Source organism: Centroberyx gerrardi, chromosome 6 (genome assembly GCF_048128805.1).
Source record: "Centroberyx gerrardi isolate f3 chromosome 6, fCenGer3.hap1.cur.20231027, whole genome shotgun sequence".
NCBI classification, from domain to species: domain Eukaryota; kingdom Metazoa; phylum Chordata; class Actinopteri; order Beryciformes; family Berycidae; genus Centroberyx; species Centroberyx gerrardi.
In genome coordinates this window covers 18,057,184-18,080,577 of record NC_136002.1, presented here as the reverse complement: position 1 = coordinate 18,080,577, position 23,394 = coordinate 18,057,184, and the positions used below count along the sequence as shown (strand labels likewise).

The 23,394-nt window shown below is 40.0% G+C and overlaps 1 protein-coding gene across 1 annotated transcript in view; it reads left to right on the top strand.

The window, feature by feature from the left end:
- LOC139912810 (uncharacterized) overlaps positions 1–22,570 on the top strand; it is a 55,749-nt gene extending 33,179 nt beyond the window's left edge. Inside the window, exons 15-52 of the mRNA XM_078284265.1 lie at positions 113–187; positions 1,456–1,497; positions 1,601–1,687; positions 1,786–1,836; positions 1,928–2,026; positions 2,177–2,209; positions 2,407–2,526; positions 2,866–3,003; positions 3,112–3,198; positions 3,613–3,738; positions 3,846–3,941; positions 4,390–4,473; positions 5,115–5,243; positions 5,349–5,429; positions 5,543–5,578; positions 5,696–5,734; positions 6,335–6,442; positions 6,619–6,681; positions 6,797–6,829; positions 7,314–7,442; positions 7,535–7,570; positions 8,189–8,239; positions 9,694–9,696; positions 9,800–9,826; positions 10,114–10,143; positions 10,358–10,384; positions 10,740–10,766; positions 10,983–11,033; positions 12,926–12,967; positions 13,087–13,173; positions 13,730–13,780; positions 14,156–14,191; positions 14,685–14,738; positions 15,783–15,821; positions 16,573–16,629; positions 18,707–18,742; positions 20,415–20,480; positions 20,748–22,570. Of these exons, the coding sequence (XP_078140391.1) occupies positions 113–187; positions 1,456–1,497; positions 1,601–1,687; positions 1,786–1,836; positions 1,928–2,026; positions 2,177–2,209; positions 2,407–2,526; positions 2,866–3,003; positions 3,112–3,198; positions 3,613–3,738; positions 3,846–3,941; positions 4,390–4,473; positions 5,115–5,243; positions 5,349–5,429; positions 5,543–5,578; positions 5,696–5,734; positions 6,335–6,442; positions 6,619–6,681; positions 6,797–6,829; positions 7,314–7,442; positions 7,535–7,570; positions 8,189–8,239; positions 9,694–9,696; positions 9,800–9,826; positions 10,114–10,143; positions 10,358–10,384; positions 10,740–10,766; positions 10,983–11,033; positions 12,926–12,967; positions 13,087–13,173; positions 13,730–13,780; positions 14,156–14,191; positions 14,685–14,738; positions 15,783–15,821; positions 16,573–16,629; positions 18,707–18,742; positions 20,415–20,480; positions 20,748–20,794 (2,423 nt within the window). The 3' untranslated portion in view covers positions 20,795–22,570. The remainder of the gene's footprint in view (positions 1–112; positions 188–1,455; positions 1,498–1,600; positions 1,688–1,785; positions 1,837–1,927; positions 2,027–2,176; positions 2,210–2,406; positions 2,527–2,865; positions 3,004–3,111; positions 3,199–3,612; positions 3,739–3,845; positions 3,942–4,389; positions 4,474–5,114; positions 5,244–5,348; positions 5,430–5,542; positions 5,579–5,695; positions 5,735–6,334; positions 6,443–6,618; positions 6,682–6,796; positions 6,830–7,313; positions 7,443–7,534; positions 7,571–8,188; positions 8,240–9,693; positions 9,697–9,799; positions 9,827–10,113; positions 10,144–10,357; positions 10,385–10,739; positions 10,767–10,982; positions 11,034–12,925; positions 12,968–13,086; positions 13,174–13,729; positions 13,781–14,155; positions 14,192–14,684; positions 14,739–15,782; positions 15,822–16,572; positions 16,630–18,706; positions 18,743–20,414; positions 20,481–20,747) is intronic.
- The last annotated feature ends 824 nt before the right edge of the window (positions 22,571–23,394 follow it).

The window sequence follows — 23,394 nt, the reverse complement described above, 5'->3', positions numbered from 1 at the left end:
CTTGATGATTATTGCAGTATTACAAACACATTCATTAGTATTATTGTGTATATCGCTGGTATTGGCTGATCAGGATTCAAACTTTTGTTTTTTTCCTGAACTTGTAACGCAGGAGGCCGTGTGTATGGTGGACCAATGCAGCCAGGAGTGTTCCATGGATACCCTCTCAAATCACCTAAAGTGCAAGGTATGTGATCTGAATCTAGCCAATAACTGCATATTCCAGGTGGTGCATCCTTGTGTTCACTGATATCCTGATGCCCACTACTCTTGACCGCTGTTGGTGTTGTAGTTCTTTTTTCTCCAGTGTACAGAAAGTTTTACTCGCCTTATGGCCTGACCAAGGGGCACATCTATGGGTACACCCCTAAGGTTGTGTATGGTGGGTTTATTACTGATTATGTTTCAATGGGGGAGGGAGATCTGTTTTTGGGGCCCCAGAAAGGATGAACAAATTTGTTCATTTCATTTTGTTCCACTCATCCAGTTTGTGATGGCCTCAAAATCAGAACTATGCCCCCATTGGCTGCTTTGTAGAGAATTTAGAGAAGAATCACATAGCAATGCGACTAGTAAACCTTGCTATGAAGTAGTAAGCTTGCCAACTCATCCAATCCGATCAGGGTTCTGCAAATTTCCATTAATAAGAAGCAGACCAGGTTTACAAAACCTAATCATTAAAATTAATCATTTTAAGTGTTTCTTACAGGGAAGGGTGCCATGCGTACTACCCTGCAGAATGAAGATTGCTTTGGCCTCCACTCCACCATATACAGTATACTGTATACATATACATATACATATACATATATGGGTTGAACTATTCATGTGGTCATGTAATTACAATCGTATGATCGCTGAATTTGCTGTTCTGACTTAAACCTTTGCAAACCTGTACTAATAAAGAACGTGGTGCACATTTGAATGTGAGTATGACCGTCTAAACATGGCCAATACCGCATGCTGATAGTTTGGTTATTTAAAAAAAAAAAAAAAGTCAGTGCTATCTGGTGAGCAGCAAACCTAGCTGTTCTCAAACATCAAATCCTGCTCTAGCAATAACCTACTATGCTCAAACCTTGACTATTACTTGCACTCACTAACCCCTTTAATGTGTTAACATGTACTGCTGAATGTAATTGTATGCAATTAGTTTCATTTTTTTTTTTTTGAAGGAATCTGGCCTCAATGTTAGCTTTGAGCAATGGAGTAATCAACTCAAATTGATGTCATTCAAAATAATAACATTGTACTTGGAAATATGAACAATGTACCAGATAACTGTTATTTAATCGACTCTGCTGCTTTAGACATGTCATTAAAGTAGTTTGTGTATTTGTATATGTGTGCATGTGCACATGTTGGTGTATTCACAGAACCATTATTCTGTCTCATCATTCCAGACTGAGTGTTGTTGTTGTTGTTTTTTTTCCTTTTTTTCAATTTTCTACTCAGGTGCCTATGGTCAAAAACCTGGTGGTGGCAAACTTCCCTTTGGTACAAACAGTTGTTCACATTTTTTGCATTGATTTGGCACAACCACAGCATCAACAGGGATGCAAGAGTTAATTACTGCATGTGTCCCATCACAATGTTTCAGGGTATGGAGGCTTTGGTACTGGCGGAACTGGACTTCCAGGAGGAAAAGGTGGCCCTGGGTCTCGGCCTGGGTATCCCATTGGAACTGGTGGGCATTTTACTAATATACTATAGTGGCGTGGAGTAGAAACATATAAAAGAACACAAAATAGGTGTGCTAATGTCCTCATTTTTCACTTTCTGCAGGAGTGGGGCCAGGAGGCATCTCACCTGCTCAGGCTAAAGCTGCCAAATATGGTACCACACACATCATCAAAAAAAAAGTTACATGATTTGTGCAACATAAATGCAATTTATGTTTGACTGAAGTCTCTTCTCTGATACATAGGTGGAGCTGTTCCAGGTTTGGGTGGTGTGGGTGGTGTGGGTGGTGTCCCAGGTGTTGTACCCGGAACAGGAGGACTCTATCCCGGGCAAGTGCCAGGAGGTATAATAATTAGTCTCATTGTTGAGAAGACATCTCCTATTATTATATTAAAAAAATATATATTTTCATGTTGTGATGTGTCTGTTTTTTGTTTTCGGTTGGAACAGAATGCTATCTTATGCTTTCATAACTTTAAATATTTTACAACAGGCTATGGAGCTGGTGCCAAGGCCGCTAAATATGGTGAGAACTTAAGTTTTTGCACATCATGAAAGCATATTTCTAGGCCTAAGCATGTTTCAAAGTTTTTTTCACATAATCTATACCTTTATGCTATCACTAGCTTAAAAGTAAAGCTTCCACATAAGTAGTTCATATTACCTTATGCACTGTATAAGCTCTACAACTGTATTGACACTTTTGACCTGGTTGTTCTACAGGAGTCCCAGGGGCAGGGGGGGTGCTGGGAGCTGGAGTGGGGCCTGGAGGGGCAGGAATACCAGTTCCAGGAGTACCAGGGGCTGGGGGATATTCACCAGCAGCCAAAGCTGCTAAATATGGTATTAATAATAATTGGTATTAACGTTATGTACAGTTTTAGGACTACCTAGGTTATGAGCCCTAAAACTGATCTGAACATACAGTATGTCTTTACATTCATATGAATCTGTACATATACTGTATGTGTACTTTTTTTTCTGTACATATGCTGTCTCCATCTATATGTTCTGATTTTGATAGTGATAATGAGAACAGACGGAACAGACACTGTCATTTACTGCACATATGATTCCTCTATTTGGAGTTTTGGATAAGGTACACAGCTAATGCACCTACCCAAATCTGCACATTCTGTACATGTTATCTATTACCTTGTCTTCCCCCGGCCATAGGAGCAGGACTTGCAACAGGCCTAGGAGCTGGAGGACTGGGTGGAGCAGGAGGACTGGGTGGAGCAGGAGGACTGGGAGGAGCAGGAGGACTGGGAGGAGTAGGAACTGGAGGATACTCTGCTGCCGCCAAAGCTGCAAAATACGGTAGGGATGAGCACACAGAGACAGTTTCTGATGCATTGATTCTGCACATTGAGTGAAATTTCTCTCTGCCTTTGTTCACTGGTCCTATATGTCTCTTTTGCCCCACAGGAGTCGCTGGGACAGGGGGAGTACCAGGATCAGGAGTAGTACCTGGAGCAGGAGGATATTTACCAGCAGCCAAAGCTGCTAAATATGGTATGGTACATTCTATTAGAATTAAGGGGAAAGTCCACATTGAAACCAGATTCATTTGGAATTTGTTTGATCCTTGGACAGTTAAATCAGTAATCGTGAACATGATCAGCACTCACTCAAAGTTTAAAAGTAGAGAACCAAGCTGCTCCATTCATAATGTACAGGTGGCTGACTTTGTGGACTCATCAATTTTTGTTTGATCTTTGTTGCCGATATAATATATAGTATGTATTTGTGGCAGTGCTAATCGTTCTCGCAACAAACCCCCCACAACCACCTTTGGTTCTGTCAAGTCTCCTAATCCTGTTCAGTCTCGTATTCCCTATCAGCTGAGTCACGCCAGATTAATTTGACCACACCACTCTCATGTTACTAGCTGTACCAGGTAAACAAATGTATCTGTCCTCCACATAGGAACAGGAGGTGCAGGACTAGCCCTAGGACAAGGGGGACTGAGAGGAGCAGGAGGAGTGCCTGGTGGAGTACCAGGAGGAGTCGGACCTGGAGGATACTCTCCTGCCGCCAAAGCTGCTAAATACGGTAATAAGAGTAAACACAGTATCTGACACGTTCAGTCTGCACATTGAACTGTCTGTGTCTCAGTATAATGTGTGGATTATTGTTGATTCTGTTGTGTTCGTTTGCAGGTCTCGGGGCTGGCGGTGGGGTGCCTGCGGGTGGCTATGGAGTCCCAGGTGGAGTGCCCGGTGGTGTGCTAGGCGGAGGATACCAACGGCCAGGCGGTAAGCCAAGGAAGATGCCTGAGAGGGGCAGGGATTTTGTAGAGAGGGGAAGGGGGTACAAGCAAGCTCAGTTTACTCACTTCTATTTACAGAGGAGAGCACCTCTGTAAGGCGGGCATAAACCTTAACTTAAATTTATGATATATATCATAGTAAGTAGTAGCTATAGGATGAAGACATGTTCAGTGCTTACATAAATGTTTATGAAGATAGCAGCGTATTGTAGCAGGGGTTATGTCTGATTTCAGCATGTGATCATATACATTTTCCTCATTTATAGTCCCAGGCTATGGAACTGGTAAGCCTCCCAAATATGGTACAGTACATTTTCCATCTTCTCCCAGAAACATATTACAAACTATTACACATTATTATACACATTATTTAGACATTTGTGCAAACCAGCTTGCAACATTAGATTCATGTTTTCTGTAAACCATCTTGTTAGGTGTGCCTGGGGGTCTTGGTGGAGGATATGGAGGGGTGCCAGGTGGGGTAGCCGGAGGGGCTGGAGTTAAGCCACCCAAATATGGTACAGTCTCTTCTCTTGGATATCTCTCTGTATATGAAATTGTGGTATTTATTCATTCATTCATTCATTCATTCATTCATTTATTCATTCATAGTATTCATTCAAATTCCATTATTTAACAATAGATGCCAAAAATTTACAAAAAAATATTTTCTCGTATTTTTATAACAAAACCCAATTACCTTTCCTTTTTGGAAAATGTGTATTTTAGTCGTTATTTCATGATGTTCCAGTAGACATACATAAAAATTCCAACCAATAACACATTTTCCAACAATCCCCCCCTCTGCTCCTCCCATCATATAATACTGTCTTTCTCTCCCTGACGGATACGGCTGTCCCATTAGTTTACACTGTTGGCCATTTTTGAACAGTCCCTCTCCACGTTCCAATTCCAATTTGATGTAATTCCAACTGGAATTATGCCAAATTATGGAAGCAAGATGCTCTCAAAATGCTTCTCCATTGTGACTTTAATTGAACCTCAGTCAATTTGGAGTCATGGGTTCCATAACATTCAGTTTGCATTGGTACACAATCATATGAGCAGTCGGTATATCTCTAGTGTCAAGTATTTAAAATTCTATAGTGAAGTGAGTGCCCCTCTCTTCATTCATGGGGACTTTCAGGAGTTGCAGGAGCAGGCCTAGGAACAGGCCTAGGAACAGGCCTAGGAACAGGACTGGGAGGAACAGGAGGAGGAGTACCTGGTGGAGTACCAGGGGGAGTAGGTGGAGGATACTCTGCTGCTGCCAAAGCTGCTAAATACGGTAGCTGCAAAGAACATTTTTTTATGGAAAAGATATTGTAGACCAAAATGCTTTGGAGCATTTCACCTGTTTATAGGTATTTACATGATTTATTTTGCATTGCAGGTGCAGGGGTAGTCCCAGGTGGCGGTGTAGGTGGAGGTGTATTTCCTGGTAGAGGCCCTGGGCTCTTACCTGGATATGGATGTAAGCATTATTCCCAGGCTTTTGATTTAGCTGTGCTTTCAAGGAGAGATTTTATTAGTGTGAGAGAATCATTACTTTTTAATCTAACTTCTTCCGGGGGTGTTATGTTGCAGCTGTGGTGGGAGTAGGACCTGGAGGTGGATATGGAGGTAAATTATTAAAATTATAAAAATGCTTTGTAAATGTAAAGCACTTTTGCTGTGTAACTTTCCATTATATGGTAAATGTTAGATACTACTCTCAATTGCAAACATTCTGTTTGTTAGGTTATGGAACTGGTGCTGGAGTCAAACCGCCCAAGTATGGTAAGAAGTTTTTTAAGTAGTTTCTGAATTTATTTTAGGATTACTTCGTCAACTGTGATCAGAATCATCCAAATGCTCTGTGGACCATACATCGCATACTCTTAAGATGAAGACAAGGATAGTTAAGAACAGGTGGAATATTGAAAAAACATCTTCACTGTTTCTTTTTTATGCAAAGTATATCTGAGTTGATAAATGTTTAGGTCACACTTTATTTAGATAGTCCAATGTCGATACTCAACCTCCTATTAAGTGATTATAATGTGTCACTATAGAGTCTACTGAGTTTAAAATGATACACATAATTAAATTGAAAAGTACTCTATAGATATTCAGTGTCTGGGCGAGGGTTAATCTTAGTGTTGGGGTTAATGTTAGAAATAGAAAAGTCAGAAGAAGAAGAAATAGTCAGGTTAGAGTTGAGTTTAGGGTTAAAAATGGGATCAAGGTTAGGGTTACATAGTCTAATAGTCTAATAATCTACTTTTTGTCACCTCATAGTTAGTTGAGTATCAACATTGGACTATCCAAATAAAGTGTTACCAATGTTTAACAGCACTGGTTAGAGTGCACAAGTGAAAATATAATATTTTATTGAAGGAGTTGCAGGAGGAGCAGGAGGACTGGGAGGAGCAGGAGGACTGGGAGGAGCTGGAGGACTGGGAGGAGCAGGAGGATACTCTGCTGCTGCCAAAGCTGCTAAATACGGTAGTATGAATAAATGCACATTAAACATAGAAATATCAAACATTCAGACACATTCAGTTGTGCATAATATGATTCTGATTGGTTTAGTACAAATTTTGAATATTTCAAAATAAAAAAATTCACTTATCTGTGTTTATATTTTGTGAGTGTATCCCTGCTTCATTTAATTACTACAGGAGTTGCAGGAGGAGCAGGACTGGGAGGAACAGGAGGACCTGTTGTACCAGGAGGAGTTGGAGGTATGTACTATGAAAAGACAGTAAAGGACTAATTATTTCACTGAGAAACTATATGATGTCTTCGACATGGAAGGTGTCATGATAAAACTATTGATAAGGCTTTGTTTTTAAGCAGGATATCCAGGGGGTGTGAAACCACCAAAATATGGTAAGGAGAACCCTGAAACTGTTATATTGATAACCTTTAAAGGGAAAATCCATCCTAAAACACTTAAACACTGTTAAAAACACCTGTTGGCGACGTATCTTGCATTTCTGGGCCCATTTTGTTGTTTGGTGATGTATTTTTCTTATTCCTGCGGATAACTAGCCAAAGGTAGATGACGTGATGTCACTTTGAGATGTTTGCAGCGCAGCTACAATGGAGTTTAATCTCAGAAAGCTATCTAAATCATCAGTGGTAAATGTCATGTTTTGGTGTCAGTCCCTCAGAATCAAAGAGCAAGGGCTTGATGTTATTTGCTTAATTTAACTGCAGTGGTTGAAGACAAGAGTCTGTCAGTCCCAGTCACATCCCAAAAATAAGTTTAAGAGTTGACATATCATTAGGCTTTACCTAATTTATTAAAATGAAAGTAAAATACTGCATGTTCTTGGAGCATAATATTGGATTAAATTTGCTAACCCTGTAGGATTAGGCATCACAGGAGAAGGAGTGCCAGTGCCGGGCGCCACACCAGGTACAGGCGTCAGCGGTCTTCCAGATGGTACTGCTGTTGTGGTACCGGGTGGCACGGGTGTTCCTGTAGCTGTAAAACCAGGTAAGCCTTAGTAGAGTAGAGTTTCTTTACTTGCTGATTAGCTGGTGCTGTTTTATTTTGACTGTGTGTGAACTTTTTATTGCTCTTTACAGCAAAGGATCTAATTCCTGCTGGAACTCCTAGCCCAGGTACAGTTGAAGTATTCAGCAATACTTCCCATTTCCAAGGGTATATACTGTACACATGTTTATTAGTACAGTTTTGCATTAGCAACTTATGTGGGAGGAGATTTGTACCGCCAAAAATTTAATTAGATGGTGATTAGTTGGTGATATTGTTCAACTGAGGTACAGCATATAGTTTATACCCAACAGCCCAGTATTATCTAACAGTGGCAGTAGACATTAAACCATAAAGTATAATTTTGTTTGCTTTTAACCTTCAGAAGCCCATTCAGACTTCTTCAGCAGACCCCTAGCAGGACCTCAGCAATACATAGACAGCTAACCCGCCACACCATTTCCACTACTGTCTGGCAATTGCACTCCACCTCGGGGTCGCTGCACCAGTACTGTGCCCTCATTCTTATATCCCCTCTACATTTTTCTTCTCCCTTTCCCTGCCCACAAAACTGACATGTTGTCTGTACTGCTAGTGCTGCCAGCTATTGACCACCTCTAGCTTATAGCCTCCCGGCTGTGGCGGTGTCAAGGTCCACCTTATGGCTTCTGCCTATGCTAGTTTCCCCCACTCTATGTCTGTTTAAAGCACAATGGATCAAACTGGAACCTGTTGTCTTTTGGCAGGGCCCACGCCTATTGCCGCAACTGGCAAGGCCCCCGAGGTCCCACAGCCCAGTAAGACTTGTTGTTTGCATGAACAACCTTTGACCTTTAAGTGAAATCTATGGCATTTAAAGGGGAAAACAACTCAAATTAAGAATTGTGTATACAGCATGTTATGCTAATAGTGTAGGACAGCCCAACCAGTATTTGTGAACATGAATGAATGAACATGAATCGCTGGCCTTTCATAGATCCAGCAAGATTTTATAAGGGTATATTTTCTGGAAAATTGATAACATTACAATAGAATATAAGCTCATTTGGGTATAAAAACTAAGCATTCTGTGGGTCTACAAAATCATTCTCCAATTTATTGTCTTTGGACCAGATTTGGATCTTAATGAAATTACAGGTTTGAGTCTTGGCACTCTGATTTCTGCCTTTAGGGGAGCTGTTTATCTTCTCAAATATTGATTGGACTATCTTGGACTATTCCACTTTAATTTAGGGAAAAGTACAGGTACTATTCAATTCCTTATTTCAGCATTTCACAACACCTAACACTGATAAACATCCAATGGATTTGGCATTTTCTGCCAAGAGCACTTTATCAAATTTGTTGCAAAGGTTTTTTTTTGTGCCCCATCAGATAAAAGTTTAAGAACATCTCAGCGTGCCAGCTGTATTTCAGACAGGCAGTCCTCAAATGTCAAGTGTGATGCAATGCTCAAAAAGGTGTTGATATAGCCTGTCTGTGCCCCACCAAATATTTTGTCTCTTACAGCCTCAGGTTCTCTCTTTTTCTAGACCCTATTTGCCTTGCACATTCCTTTTCCTTTCACTAACAGCTTGCTGCACTTGATATGTCCCATTTATGCTCATCATAGCTAAAATCTGGATACTTGCTAATCATAATTTATTCATTATGAATAGTCATTCAAGAGGTAGTGATAGTTTGATGCTGGAATGAAATCTTTCCTCCCTCAATCGCTCTTAGACAGTGTTTGCAAAGATCTGACCATGTAAATGCTTGCACTCAGTCACTTTTCTTGAACTAGCTGTAGTCTTACATTACTTTAAGTTCTAGAGCAGGGGATTTTTATTTGGAATATTTCCAGTATTTAAATTTAACGTAACTGAAACCATTGTTATCATGAAAGTGACATAGAAATTGTATTGAGATTTGATCTACAGTGCAGTTATATACAGTATGTACTGTGAAGCCCCTGCTTTAGAATATTACCTTTCAGTAGATGGTTGTTTCGTACGTCTGCTGTTTTTGACATGATTTTCTCTTTGTTATGTTTTCTTTTATGTTTGTTCTGTATTATACTGAGAGTATTATGTGTGGCTATGTTGTTTCTGTTTGTTATCCTCATGTCTGTCCATTTCAATATTTAGAATTAAGTGCTGTTTTATAGTTTCATCAATAGCAACTGTGTATACAAATGCATGTTGCTGTAGCAGAATCTGACTAATTTTGCTTTCTTACACTCTGTGCTCTTGTGTTGGACCTGTGAAACCAGGCGGTAAGTTCAGAAATAAATTCATATTTTTTGCATTTACTCCATTCAATACTGTAGTATGTCTCAGCCTTTTCTAACTTACTTTTATGACTGACTATTTTGACAGTTGGAGCTGGAGTTGTTCAACCTAGCAGTAAGTAGTAGATATGAAACAGATTTCAATAAATTGTTGTAGTATTGCTCATGACAGTTACAGTATACCACAATGAAATATACTTGGATTGCTTTCTAAACTTCATTATTCTTGTTTTTATTTCACAGCTGGAACAAGTGTTGGTAAGTAGCCAAACATTCTCTCATATTATCATCATCCCATTTAACCTACAAAGGATGGTTATTCATTCACAATTTTGTATAATTTTTATTTAGACTAGATATGGTATAAAACCCAAGGTGTGTTTGTGTGTTTTTGTGTTCTAGGTGGGGTAGGTGTAGGAGTACCTTCTGGTGGTAAGAGCAGTTTTCATTTACTGTTGTGTATTGTATGTGTATTGCTTTATACTATTAATCAAGCATAATTTACCATATTGTACAGGAATACATTTTTGTACTGCCTGCATTTTATTTATTCTTACTGAGATTATTGTCTCTGTTGGTCAACACATTTAATGCTGGAGGTCAACTGAGGAAACTGATCCACTCTTTTTTACCACTTTTTTTTTAGTTGGTCCAACAGGCCAAGGTCAGCCTGGTAAGTGTCACCTCTTGGTACTGATCTTAAGAATGTTTTTCCAAACAAAAACAAAAATGTTTTTTCCACACTGCTTTTCAGCACCAATTTTCCAGATTAGCAAAGTGTGTTTAGGTTTTTGCAGAGTTATTTATCAGTACACAATTGGTTTTACTTTGGAACCCTTTGTAAATACCACTTATGAGTTTTCTTGTACTGCTTTTCTTTGTTTTAAAATCAAGCACGGTCTCTTTTATTGTGTCGCTGCATCCATGTTTTGGCTCATTTGCATTAATTAGTGAACCAAATTCTATACATTTTGCTATATGGAATGTTAGATAGTTGATGTAACTATCTTCCTTCTTCTCTCATTTAGTTGCACCTGGAGTGCAACAGCCTACAGGTAGGCCAAAATGTATACTTTTTATTGATTCAAGTACTGTACTTTTTTTTTTTTTTAGCCCAAAAGCTCTTTTATATGATTGAAACCTCAAAGAGTACAGTACATCATCTGGCCACATGGTGGGGACAAACATAAATAGAGCAACTATAGTTGTTTGTGTCCACTGCAGTCTGTGAGACTGTAATGATACTGATGGCACAACACTGCTGTTTTCAGGTGCTGGAGATGGCACAGGTGGCAAAGCACCTAAACCTTTCCTACCAGCAGGTGAGGATGGCTAGTATCTGCCTTTAAAGGGCAACCGTATCACTGCATGTTTTGATACAATCTCCACATCTCCAGTTGTTTGCTTGTGGTCTTGCTAAATTTTCTACATGCATTAACCATACATTCATTTGATCTTGCACAATCCCCTACCAAAAGGTCAACATTCAGTCAATTGCCCATATACATATTGAATATTCTGTTGTTATGGATTACAAAAATGACTATCCCTTATCCAAGTGAATCAATAGCAGGAATTACATGCAACATCAGTCCTCTCATTTAACAACCCACAGAGGGTGCAATAACACAGTTTCTGTATGAATTATGATTACCTGTTAGAAGATATAATTTGCATAATGCTAACCCCATGTTTCCTGAAAGGTTTTAATTACAGGCTGACAAAACTGCAACTTGCTTGATTGCAAGACAGTTAAACTGACTAGTATGTAGTGCAATTATAATACAGAATTCTTGTCAGCTAATATCTGTACTTCCATAACTTTCATTTCTCACTCTGTGAATGAGACAATCACTATTGCACGCACACACACACACACACACACACCACATCCTTTCAGATTCTAAACGTTCTTATGTTGTCATTAATATTTCATAGTCTTAGTGGAGATCAATAACATATTCAGTGTTATTGATATTATTATTTTCACATACCCAGGTATATTTATCTCACCAGGGGGGTTTTGCGGCAGCCAGGATGTTCTAGAGAGAGTTTTATGTCAGTCTGGTGGAGAGCATCCTTGTGTTCAACACTCTGTTTGGTTTGGAAACTTAAACAGGATTAATACAGCTGGAAAAATAATAGGCAGACCGCAAAAGCGAATGGATGACCGTAACTTTTTAGCACAACAAATTTCCAGCCTAGGATGGACAATACAATTCTATTCTATTCTATTCTATTCTATTCTATTCTATTCTGTTCTATTCTGTTCTATTCTATTCTATTCTATACACATTCTATTCACATTCTGTCTAGACAACTGAGTTAATGGCGCAACTTGAATCAATAATACCAGTGGTTGATATTCAGTGAAAAGCTGCATCAGGCATTTCTCTACCTAATTATACCCCGGTTTGACTGAAGAGTCATCAGTTTTGTGCATCTACAGGTTTGCAATTTTTAGTGTATTTTGGCAATTTTGCACTTTTATACAGGTGCAGGTACATCAGTAATTGTGCAGCTTGTCAGCATAATTTGTCGAATACATGATGAAGTTCACCGTGGATTTGATATAAAAAATAAAGATAGAGAGCAGAAAAGCAGACCTACGCGGCCTTTATCACATTCTGAATGGAAACAATTCAGCATACATCCACAGACTTGCAGTTGTCCTTTGTGCTGAGAACAAATAATGTGTGATTACTGTGTTATGATATGATTATTTTGTGTACATTACCATGACCTCTGACCTGCAGTCATCTCTGTCAATACCTAAAACGCATTGAAAGACAGTTACATGGCATAGGACGAAAGCATGCAATAAGAAGCCTAAAGGTTGTTGCGTTTTTGATACTGTAGATCCTAAAATATCAAATTCAGTGGCAGTCACTCATATATACTTTTATATCCAACCCACGCTCCAGCCTGGATAAAAGACTAGTCAGCAGAATCAGAAAATAGACCCATAGTAATAGGGGTCAGTGTGTCAACTTTTGCATGGCAAGGACCCATAAGAGCCTTTTGGTTTTTAATATGTTTTAAAACATAATCTTACGGTATATTGTAGTTGGGGAGATAACAATGGAGAGAATGAAACCTCTGACCAGAACAGCCACATTTTCATTCCTTATCGTCATGGGTTATCTTCTACTTAATGGGACTTCACTTTGAGAGCCACCCCTCTTATCTAATAATGTTCATTGTATGACGACAGGTGTCGGAACAGGCTATTACCCCTATGGAGGAGGCTACGCAAGTAAGAGTCCTACACTGTCTGCCACTTAAAGACTTTTTTAAATCCGAGTAATATCTCCATTGAGTAAATGTTTAGAAGGCATGACTGTCCAAATCACTCCCATCCTTTCTGTGCTTCAGTTCCCTACGGTGCTGGTGCAGGCCTTGGGACTGGGACTGGAGCTGGAGCTGGACTGCTGCCTGGAGCTAAGCCTTTGAAGCCCCCAGGTGTGTCTGTGTGATTCTGTGTGTCTGTGTGTGTGTGTGTGTGTGTGTGTGGGGGGGGGGGATTCTGTGTGTCTGTGTGTGCAATAAACAAAGCTTGTCAGTCATTTGTTGGACAAAGTCAGATGTGTGAAGTTAACAAAGCTTGTCATTTCTATTTAAGCATTATGCTATGACATTATATGTCTATTTCCAACAAACTAAATGCAAAAAGGGATTTTCTTGATACACATGCTCTACAGTATGAAGACGCTCAGAAAAGCACGAGAAAACATAAATAAGCTTCAGAAAACAAAAACAGATCAGTCAGCCTCATTAACTGTGTGATTGCTTGGCTGTTTTTCTGTTTTTGGCTTAGCTGCATTCTCACTGAAAACAAACAACTCCAAGGTTCACAAACCAAGATGTGATTTCTTATTACAGAGTTTGATTGGGGTGTTCTCACCTCCCCAAACAAAGTGAACTAAGGGGGTTAGCAACCCAGGGTTCATTCAACCCCACCAAATAACACGTGAAAGCGCATGTAGGCTCATATGTTGTTGTGTTGTGTCTTTTGTAGTTGCGGGCGGAGCAGGAGCAGGCATCCCGCTGGCAGCTGGACCTGGAGCAGGTTCGTATTCTAATCTACCCTTTGAATACTGGAGCTCACCCACATTTCTGTAACACAAACAATTTCAGTTACCATGTGAAATTTGAATTTTTTGTTGACCCCAGGAAGGCTAGACTAAGGTGTTAGCTAATGAGGATCCTAATAAAGTATAATTGAACCCCTTATTTCCATTTTTCAGATTTTTTTTTTTTAAATTTGTTTTTGTTTTTATTTCTGTTAAACTAGATTTTGTGACCATCAGAACTTTGTTATGAGGTTGTTAGCATGTTATTATTCTAATTATTACCATCCTTTGAATGAGCCAGTCACTGATTCCCTGGAGATGAGGTCACTTGTTAGAAAATAAAGCTGCTTTTCTCTGTCATCATGATTCAGGCGGATACATTCGGTATGGTCAAGGTTATGGACAGGGTATGTATGAGAGGGGAGGCGGCCGACAGCACTCATACACAATGTTCCCCCGACTTAAAAAAATAAAAATAAATAATAATTCTGCCTAGCGCTCAAAGTGACGGTTGGTCAGGAGATGCCATCGTACCGCACTTCCTCTGTAGGGAAAAGGCCAACATGCTGATAGCAGTTTCTGTACTGGGCACAGGACCAGGGATGAGATGCCAGCTGGGCACTTTGGCAAAGGAAGACATTGGTGTTTTAGATGGAAGCACTATTCACTCTGCAGGAACTGTCAAGTCTCCTCAAAGACACTCGACATACAGGACTGTTCTATTAATATCTGCTGAACGGGAAACCATTTTCCTACTGGGTGACTCGGCTGATTTACTTCATGTAGTCTTTCTTTCCTCAGCCTACAATCCTTAGATGAGTGGCTGTAGGTGTAGCTGTTTATTTGCAGGATCAGTTCTTTATCAGCATGTCTAAGCCAGCCTTCTGTCTGCTGTGACAGGTGGGTTGTATCCTGCTGGAGTTGGACTGGGAGCTGCAGGAGCACCCAAACCAGGTACTGGAACAGGCCGGCTGCTATGATAGCACACACAGCATTGTGTTTCTGTAGGCGGATAGCTAGACATTTTTTAATTTTAGTCTTGTTTTTTGACTAAACCCCTCCAATGACAATAATAGCCATAACAATAATAATGTGACATTTCAGCAGGGTAGAGTGGATGTTTGCTTGGGGCTTGAACCTGGTTCCTCCCTACTAACTATTCCACCATGATTCCCCCTTTAATCTTATTGGAAGTTGCATGTTAAATACTGTATCTAGTAAACTGTTTTTATTTATCTAGTATTAATCTAGTATTAATCAAGTGCAGATTTGGAAGCATTTTCCCTTACTGTGATAAAGACCCTGGTGAAGAAATTTAACAGACTAAAATTCAGAATATCAAAGTATCCTTATAAGTGTGAGACATACATAATGTTTCTTAGAGCCTGAGAAGCCACAGAGTGAAACTGCATGTGTTAGTAGAGATGGCTTAACAATAGCATTATAAATGCTGCCATATTAGCCACATAGCAGAATAATATATTATATTGTATGTTTGTATCTGTATGTTTGTTTCTACTTTCAGTGTGACTATTTTACAAAATCCATCTCATGAGTCCTGATCCCCCATTAAAGACAGACAGTGATCCCTCCAGTATTACAGTACTGTTAAGACCTGACTTTTACAAATGGAGGAAGTCAGCAACACACAACATTTCCCTATGGAGACTGATTACTGTTAATAACAACAAGTACAACATCAAAGCGTGACTGTTTGAAGATAGCATAATCCTCTGGAGGGCCCTGCCCCGTAACGGCAATATTCTACCAGGGGAAGTTGGATGAGGTTGTTACAATGACCTCAGCTGAGCCAATGGCACTTTAGGGTTCCTGAACACCCCATCTAGAGTGATAAACACTGTAAGAAGCTGAGGAAGCTAAAGAAGTATAAAGCTGATTATAGGTCGTCCATATTGTATGGTAAATCATCATGATTTATGCACATTTAATGAATAGACAGATTCTTATGATTGATTTATTGTCTTTGCATTCCAACAGGCTACGGCAGTCTTGGAGCTGGCGGCGTTTATCAACCAGGTGGAGGACCAGTGCATGCTTTGTTGATTTGTGCCATGTTCTTCACTCCCTTTCTCCCTCTATAATATCCTCTGAACTTATCAAAGATGCCAATTGGCATGCTTTCATCAGGAAAAAAAAAACTGTTACACAATAGTGGGTCCATATGTAACACATTTCATTTCAGCAGTACAGGCTTTTCACTTTGAGCAGTGCAGCTTCTGGTCCTGCCCCTCTCCCTCTCCCTCTCCCTCTCCCCATCAGTGAGGGATGAGCGTACTCGTGCAGCAGCAGCAGCCGCAGCCTGTAGCCTGTAGCCTCCTCTCGCAGCCCCACAGATGCAGGCTGGTCAGAGAGCCTCGTAGCCCTAATCCTTCTCCCAATGGTCCGAGAGATATTCACTGGAACAGAGCCAGTCACACTGCCTGTGTGAAATGCTACCGCAGATGGCATAACTTTCCTCCGTTGCCAATGTAGTTTGTCCAATGGAGAACTAACTCTATTAGCTTCTTGTAAATAAGGTTAGGTTGGCATATTCACTGTACTTATTATCAGTCTACGTGTTATCCGGTTGTATATTCACCAAGACCTTGTGGCTTAATGCAGCTATATTGCAATAGTTGCTAGTTCCATTCAGTTGTTTTGTGCTGATTTCAACACTGTAACTATTCTGTTACATGATCCGGCTCATGTTAACAGTTTACACAGTGATGTTGTTCTTTTTTTGATGGATTTGTTGAGTCTCTGCATTAATTGTCCATTAATTTTCCAGGTGCTGGTGTGGTTCCTGGCTATGGAGGTTACCCACAGCAGGCCTACCCAGGTGCAGGTAATGCTCCCCGTGGGTTTCTGCATGTACTTGTTTCTGCAAGTACATGTTTACACGTGTACTTTCTAACAAAGATTTAGTTACATTTTCTTAGCTGATGAGCTAGTGACTTGTGGACTCAACCATTCCAGATGTGCAACATAATATCGTCAGTCCCTCAGGGTCCAGTGGTGAACACCATTCTGTAAAGTGACCCTTGAGGACCATCCATTGTGCCATAAATCAGTGGCAAGGAGCATAATGAGGCAGGATAGAGCCATTTATCATAGAGAGGTGGAGGGGAAGAGAAGAACGTTAGGGTGTTGGCTGGTAGGAGAGGAATTGGAGTGTGACTGTTTCTCTCAAGACAAAATGGGGAAAAAGAAGAAACCACACTATGGATAGTGAATTATTGACATAATTAAAATTTTTGTGTACTATGATTTTAATCTTGTATCTACCACTGGCTCCAGCCCCCCATGACCCTGAATAGGAATAAGCAGGTATAGAAAATGGATGGATGGATGGATGGATGGATTGATGACTCTATATATACAGTATATAAAATATACACTTCACAGGAGTACCATTTACCATGTTAATTTCAGTGTAGTTACTGAAGAGATTTCAAGCCATCATCGTTCATCATTACATGGCATTAATTTGGGCATAATTGTTTTTACTGTTACCAGAAGCCAAACATTAGAGTCTAGTAGTTAGCCGGCATTAAAACCTGCCTCCAGAGGCTCGGAGTAAAGCACAGATGATTCTTAAACTGTTCATCCCTGTTTCTGGATCAGGAGGCGGATTAATGCCCAACTGTCGACAGCCAGGTAACGGATTGACAGGCGAACTGACCCATCACTTCCCCTACAGAGCTAACATCAAAAAGAAAGGGAGAGGGGAACTGATGAAGAATGAAAGGAAGTGCCACCTTCCCCAATTTATTGTTGAGATTCCTGACATCCAGTAGAGGATGAGGAAACCACATGTTCAAAATTTATTTTATGGCTCTTTAGCCCTACTGTTTTTTTAAGTCATATTGAGACTTCGACCCCCTCTCACTCTCCTTCCCTTTACGCCGGTAACTCTCACCTTTACACAATGCAACTCCAGCTTTTGCACACTTACGCTATGTAGGTTTAGTTTTATCTTAAGTTCCCATGCAGAAATATGAATTATTACCTTTTTACAATCTAATGACATAGAGATAATGTCTGCCACTGCTATTAATATCAGATTAAATTTGAAAAGTCCTGAATATTTTTGATAATATTAATTAATTTGGTCCTGAATACACATACAATTCTGATTACACATGTTTATAAGGGAAATGATTCATATTCACTAAAACAAGCAAAATCTAATTAAGGGCTTTTCAAGTTTAACACATAAAAACATTTGATTTCAAATTACTCACACCCAACTTGGTAATAACACATCTGACTTGGTAATAACACATCTGACTTGGTAATAACACATCTGACTTGGTAATAACACATCTGAGGCTGGCTTTGCACTTGGGAATTAAATTGTGTTTGAATGACCATGGACTGCATTTCACTCCTCTGAGCCTCTTTTAATTGGATGACATTAGACAGTGCAGCAAATTAAAATTAGATTGATGTTAAACACAATCTTTCTGTCATTTGCAAAATAAATATTACAAAGAAAATTATGCTGTGTAATCTATGTCCAAGCACACCTTATTCAGATTCAGCTGCTTCGGTGGCCAAAAAGCTCTTTCTCTCTACTGTGCTCTAACTGAGAGTGTGTCTGTATGTTTTTCATGCAAAATTCAGACAGAATAACACTATTTTCTGTGTGGTATCTGGTCATTTAAATACAGAAGAGAGCATTTCTGGGTCATGCAGCTATGCGACAGCAGTAGCTGGAGAACAAAGTGCCTCCCATGAGATCTACTCTAATGTCAGCAGTTTTTCTTTACCACATCCCGTTCAGGAAAAAAACTTATCATTTTCAAATGTCAACTGCTGTGAGAGATCCAAAGTTGGCTCATTTGATCGTTCGTCTGTTTGGCATCGTCTTTAAACCTCTTTTCTCATTTCTCCTTGTCTCTGATGTGTCTGTTCTCCAGGTGGATATGTCCCGGCCCCACTGACTCCTCAACAAGGTACCAAACACTCTTAACTTAACACCGCATTAAGAAGGAATAAAAAGCCGTTTCAATCATCTGAACGTCCCCTGCACCTCAACTCATTTGCCTCTCAGTCTCCCTTTCATAAATTCTGTTGCTCACTGGCAGAGGACGGCCACATGTCAGATTATTTGGATGGGATTGGAAAGGGATGGGGTGTGGGGTGGGGTGGTACCGGGTGTGCTTGTCAGTGCAGATGGCACAGTGCAACCACTATGTCGAGCGCATAATAATCTGCATCTTCCTGAACATTGGAGATTATTGCCGGTGGGATTATTTCAAGGAAAACACGTCTGGTTTCTTAGATAACCACACTCCCTGGTTTGATCTCTAACAGTATCTGAGGTATCTGAGGTTTTTAGTGGCCTTTGATGTAGCCTGTGGATGTAACTAGGTGGTTGGTTATCACATTTATATGACATTCCCTGCCCAAATTAATTTATTTCTAGTTAAAGGGGAAACCCAACCAGTTTACGAATTAATGTTATTCCGTTGCTCCAGGACAATTCAGTCAATACTTGTGAACATGCACTACTTTTTCCTAAAGCTAGAAACTGGAGAGCTAATCCTTGAATTTGTGATGTCACTGGGATGTAAAATCTGTCCCTGATCCATAGACAGTGAATGGGGTGCTGACTTTGTTCACCCGTAAGATTTTTGTGTGAGTTCTTGTACCCAAATGAGGTTTAAATTCTGGTTCATACCTGATAGCTAGAATATAAACTTCATTTTGGTGTGACAGCTCAACTTCGCACCATATGGCTCCATTCATTGTATACGGAGCAACAACCAATTTTACATCCCAGTGACATCCCACAAATTCAAGGCTTCTCTCTCTGATTTCTAGCTTTAGGAAAGAGCGGCGCAAGTTCACAAACACTGACTGAACTGTTCTGGGGCACAGAAATAACATATGTGAATTCTTAAAATGGGTGGCATTCCCCTTTAAGTCCATATGGTTGCTAGGGGCACACAGCGTAATGACATTGCCAAGGGAGAAAGTACTCAGGTCAGCATATTGTTCCACTAATTAAAATCCACTTGCTTTGCCTTTTCTTGGCACGTCTGACTTTGTGGGAATAAACTGACAGCATTTCACCAACAGATAAATGTCAGAATTCAGTTTTATATCTATAGTTATTTACACAGTGTTAATGGATATACAATATTAGAACGGATGCATTGAATATTGTTGGCTACACCAATTTTCTATGGGATAAGCTACAATCCCTGTCCAGTACATCAGTATGCATCATTTATTTATACAACGCTGACCACATTAACAGCCTCAAACATTCACTTACCTCTCGTGTGTCCCATGTTGTTCCGTACCTGCTACCTATGTCGATAAATCCATCTGTAATTTGATTCACAGTATCTGTGCCCGGTGCAATGGTAGTGAATATCAATTGGCCCCCTGTCTTTAGTGTAACTGCTTCTCCGGGAGGGCCGGCCGCTGCTGGGTGGCTGGACGCTGTGGTCAAACACCACATGTCCACTAGTCGTAAAGCTCACTCAGCTGTAATGGGATAGGAAGGAAACCTCTTGTGGAACGCCACAAGTCATTAAACATTTGTAGACCAGCAGCACGTTTTTGGTTAAACTAAATAGCTTGTATTGCTTTCTTTTTTCTTGTCTTGTTTTGCAGCCAAAGCAGCCAAGTACGGTCCACTGCAGGGTTTCCTCGGGGGCGCAGGGGGAGGAGTCTACAGAGGTATGAAGACTTACACACATCAGCATCTCACAGTCTATGGGATGGTCCACTAAAGCAAAACATTTAGAGAATTTCATAAAAAAAGTACTGGGGAATTCATGATGAGCAATAAAAACCTAACCCAGAGTTGATGCAGATTCCCACATAAAGGAGGTAAAAGGGTTTTGGGCAGGTTCACATATATGTTTATGGACTTGCATCATTCCTGTTACATGTATACTGCAAAAATACTAAATTCAGACTCTCATTTTGATGGCCTCCTTCCAGGTGCTGTTGTTGGATGCCAGGGCAAATACTGTGGGAGGAGGAAGTAGAGGATCTCTTGAGATACAGTGTGACCTCGAGAAACCATGGTGCTACTGCATGATCTAGAATGTACATTTTATATGAAAAAAAATCCCCCATTAGAGAATCTGTAAAGATGTTTTATACTTACTTGACTTCAACGTCTGTTTTTATACAAAAACCCACCGACCCAGAATTTTGTACACGTTCTGATGTGACTTATGTTATTGATAGTGCCTTTAATCATAAATGTGGTCAAATTAATCAGCTTTTACAGGCAATTCAAGGTTTCTCCCCTCTCTGTATCAGCATACATAAAATATAACTTGTGTATTTGTGTTCCCAATGCGAGTATGTGTTGTGTGTGTTGTGTGTGTGTGTGTGTGATTTGGGCATATGGTTGTACTGTTGTGCGAAAGACTGTCTGTACTGTTGGCTGCCTACCTTGTGGGGGGCAAGAATGTGAAAGGTTGCCCTGCCCATTTTAATTAAGCAAGACCTGAGGAGTCTGTGTGAACAGGGAGGCGCTCTGTCCTTAGTGGTCCAGTGCTTCCCTCTTCAGCACCGATCTCCTCTCTGTGCCGAGCTTATCAGCCGGCGGTCTTCACATTTCTGACATGTCAAAGGGTTTGGGCCGGTAGACGCCTGTCCCAGAACTGATGAATTCTGGCCATTCCCAGAATTGCTCCTGGCTCCCTATCTTCTCTGCTGCTATTTTTAGGCCTGCATGGGCAAAAAGCAGCGGGGGATCGTGGCTCCGGCCAACCCATCTGCTCTCAGTAACGTTGCCGATTCTAGTTGCCATGCGGTTCAAGTTTTCCTCAGCGTTTTTACCTTTAGTGTTGCCAAACTTGTGATGTATGAAGAGCGATTTCTGCTCTGAAGTATGGTATGCTGAAGACAATTAAAAGGTGTTTCATTCAGTGCAGTATGTTTATTCTAATGGATAAAGCCCAAATCCTTTGGAAAAGCAGTATTGTCATTTTTATGCTTTTAGTTCCAAGTAGATTATATCACAGATTAAAAACTAAGACAAATCATTCAGATACTGCTCTGGCATGTACATTATGTATGTATGAATTGCAAAATGTTGATGTATTAATTATGTGTCACTGTCCTAAAGTCGAGGGCAGGGTGCTTTAGTCAGCTTCAAATGTTTAGTCTCATTTTAGGTTCTCTGCAGTTATTTACATTTATGCAACATGTCATTTCATCATTATTCAAGGTTTTCTGCACCATTCTTTATTTGAATCATAGCTTTATTGTTAACGGAAATGTGTGAACAAGAAATGAGAACAATTTTAAGATGTTTTGTTTTTCCTTTGCTTTTGCATTTAATCACTGTTAAGAACTGTAATACTGAATAAGAACTTTGTTTAATGGGTGCGCCTATGTGTTTAGCCCCTTGTCTGTGAGACATGAGCTCCCATTGTTCTTTATTTACTTGAGTTGCTTTTAAAACGGCTTTCCTACACTTTCTGACCAAAGGTTCATGAGCTTTGTCACCAAGTGACCCCATCTCTTTGTGTAATTGTGTACTGTATTTTGTACTAATTTGATTCTAGCTCACTTACGTTCCTTTACTCGGTGCTGTGTAAGAACTGTCTTTGAGCCGCGCTGGGTCAGACCTTGTCTTCTGTGCCGTGGGATACTATTCATCTTTATTTAAAACTTTTTTTATAAGGAGGAACAGTGGGGTTTTGCACTTTTTATTTTTCCACGACACACATGTGACTTGTTCCCGGATATCCTGGCATTTTATTTGCTTCATTACATAACAAAATAAAATGTTTTAAAGAACTTGGGATTGCCTTATTTGTTGTCTTTTTCTTTTCATAAAGTGCATCTCATAGCTAAGGTGATATAAACTGTCCAGACTGCTGATTAGAACAATCAGGGTGTCCAGGTGGCTGAGTTGGCTGAGGTGCTTCACATGTAGCCATAATGTCCTGGGTTTGAGTCCAGTTTGGGACTTTTGTTGCATGTCTCTCTCTCTCTCCCTCTCTCTCTCCCAATCTTTCCTGTCTCTCTCCACTGTGAACTATCAAAGGCAAAGTACCCCAGTACCAGTATAGTACCAGTGCCAAATATAGTACCTCAAAATGATGAATAGATAAACTCTCGTTGTGCCAATGATGACAAAATCATGCTAAAATCATGTCCACTGGAGGCCAACTGTGACACCTCGGGGCCCACAGAAACCACCGGCCCATGATCCACAAACTGGAAGTGTGGAAGTTAGCTTGCATTTTTTCCATGAGCAAAAGTTGTAATCCTATCTTCATGCCTATAGCACTTTAGAACTGTAGCACTATATTGCCCCTATAGGACTAATAATCCTATAATAAATGTCAGTAGGCTACTATACAAAACATACGGTACATACAGTAAAACTATGGGAATAACATGGGAATATTAGAAATAGTATAGTGGTGCCATAAGAGACAAATATACAAACTCAGGTCAATACAGGGAGTGATTTTTCATTAAAGTTGGTCGCTTTTCTTGACTTCCTGCTGCTTTACATTTTTTCTCTATTTTTTATTTTTTTCAAAAGGATGAGAAAGCAACAATAAGACCGATGCTAAGGAATGTAGGTTAATTATCACGGTTATTGTAATATTATTAC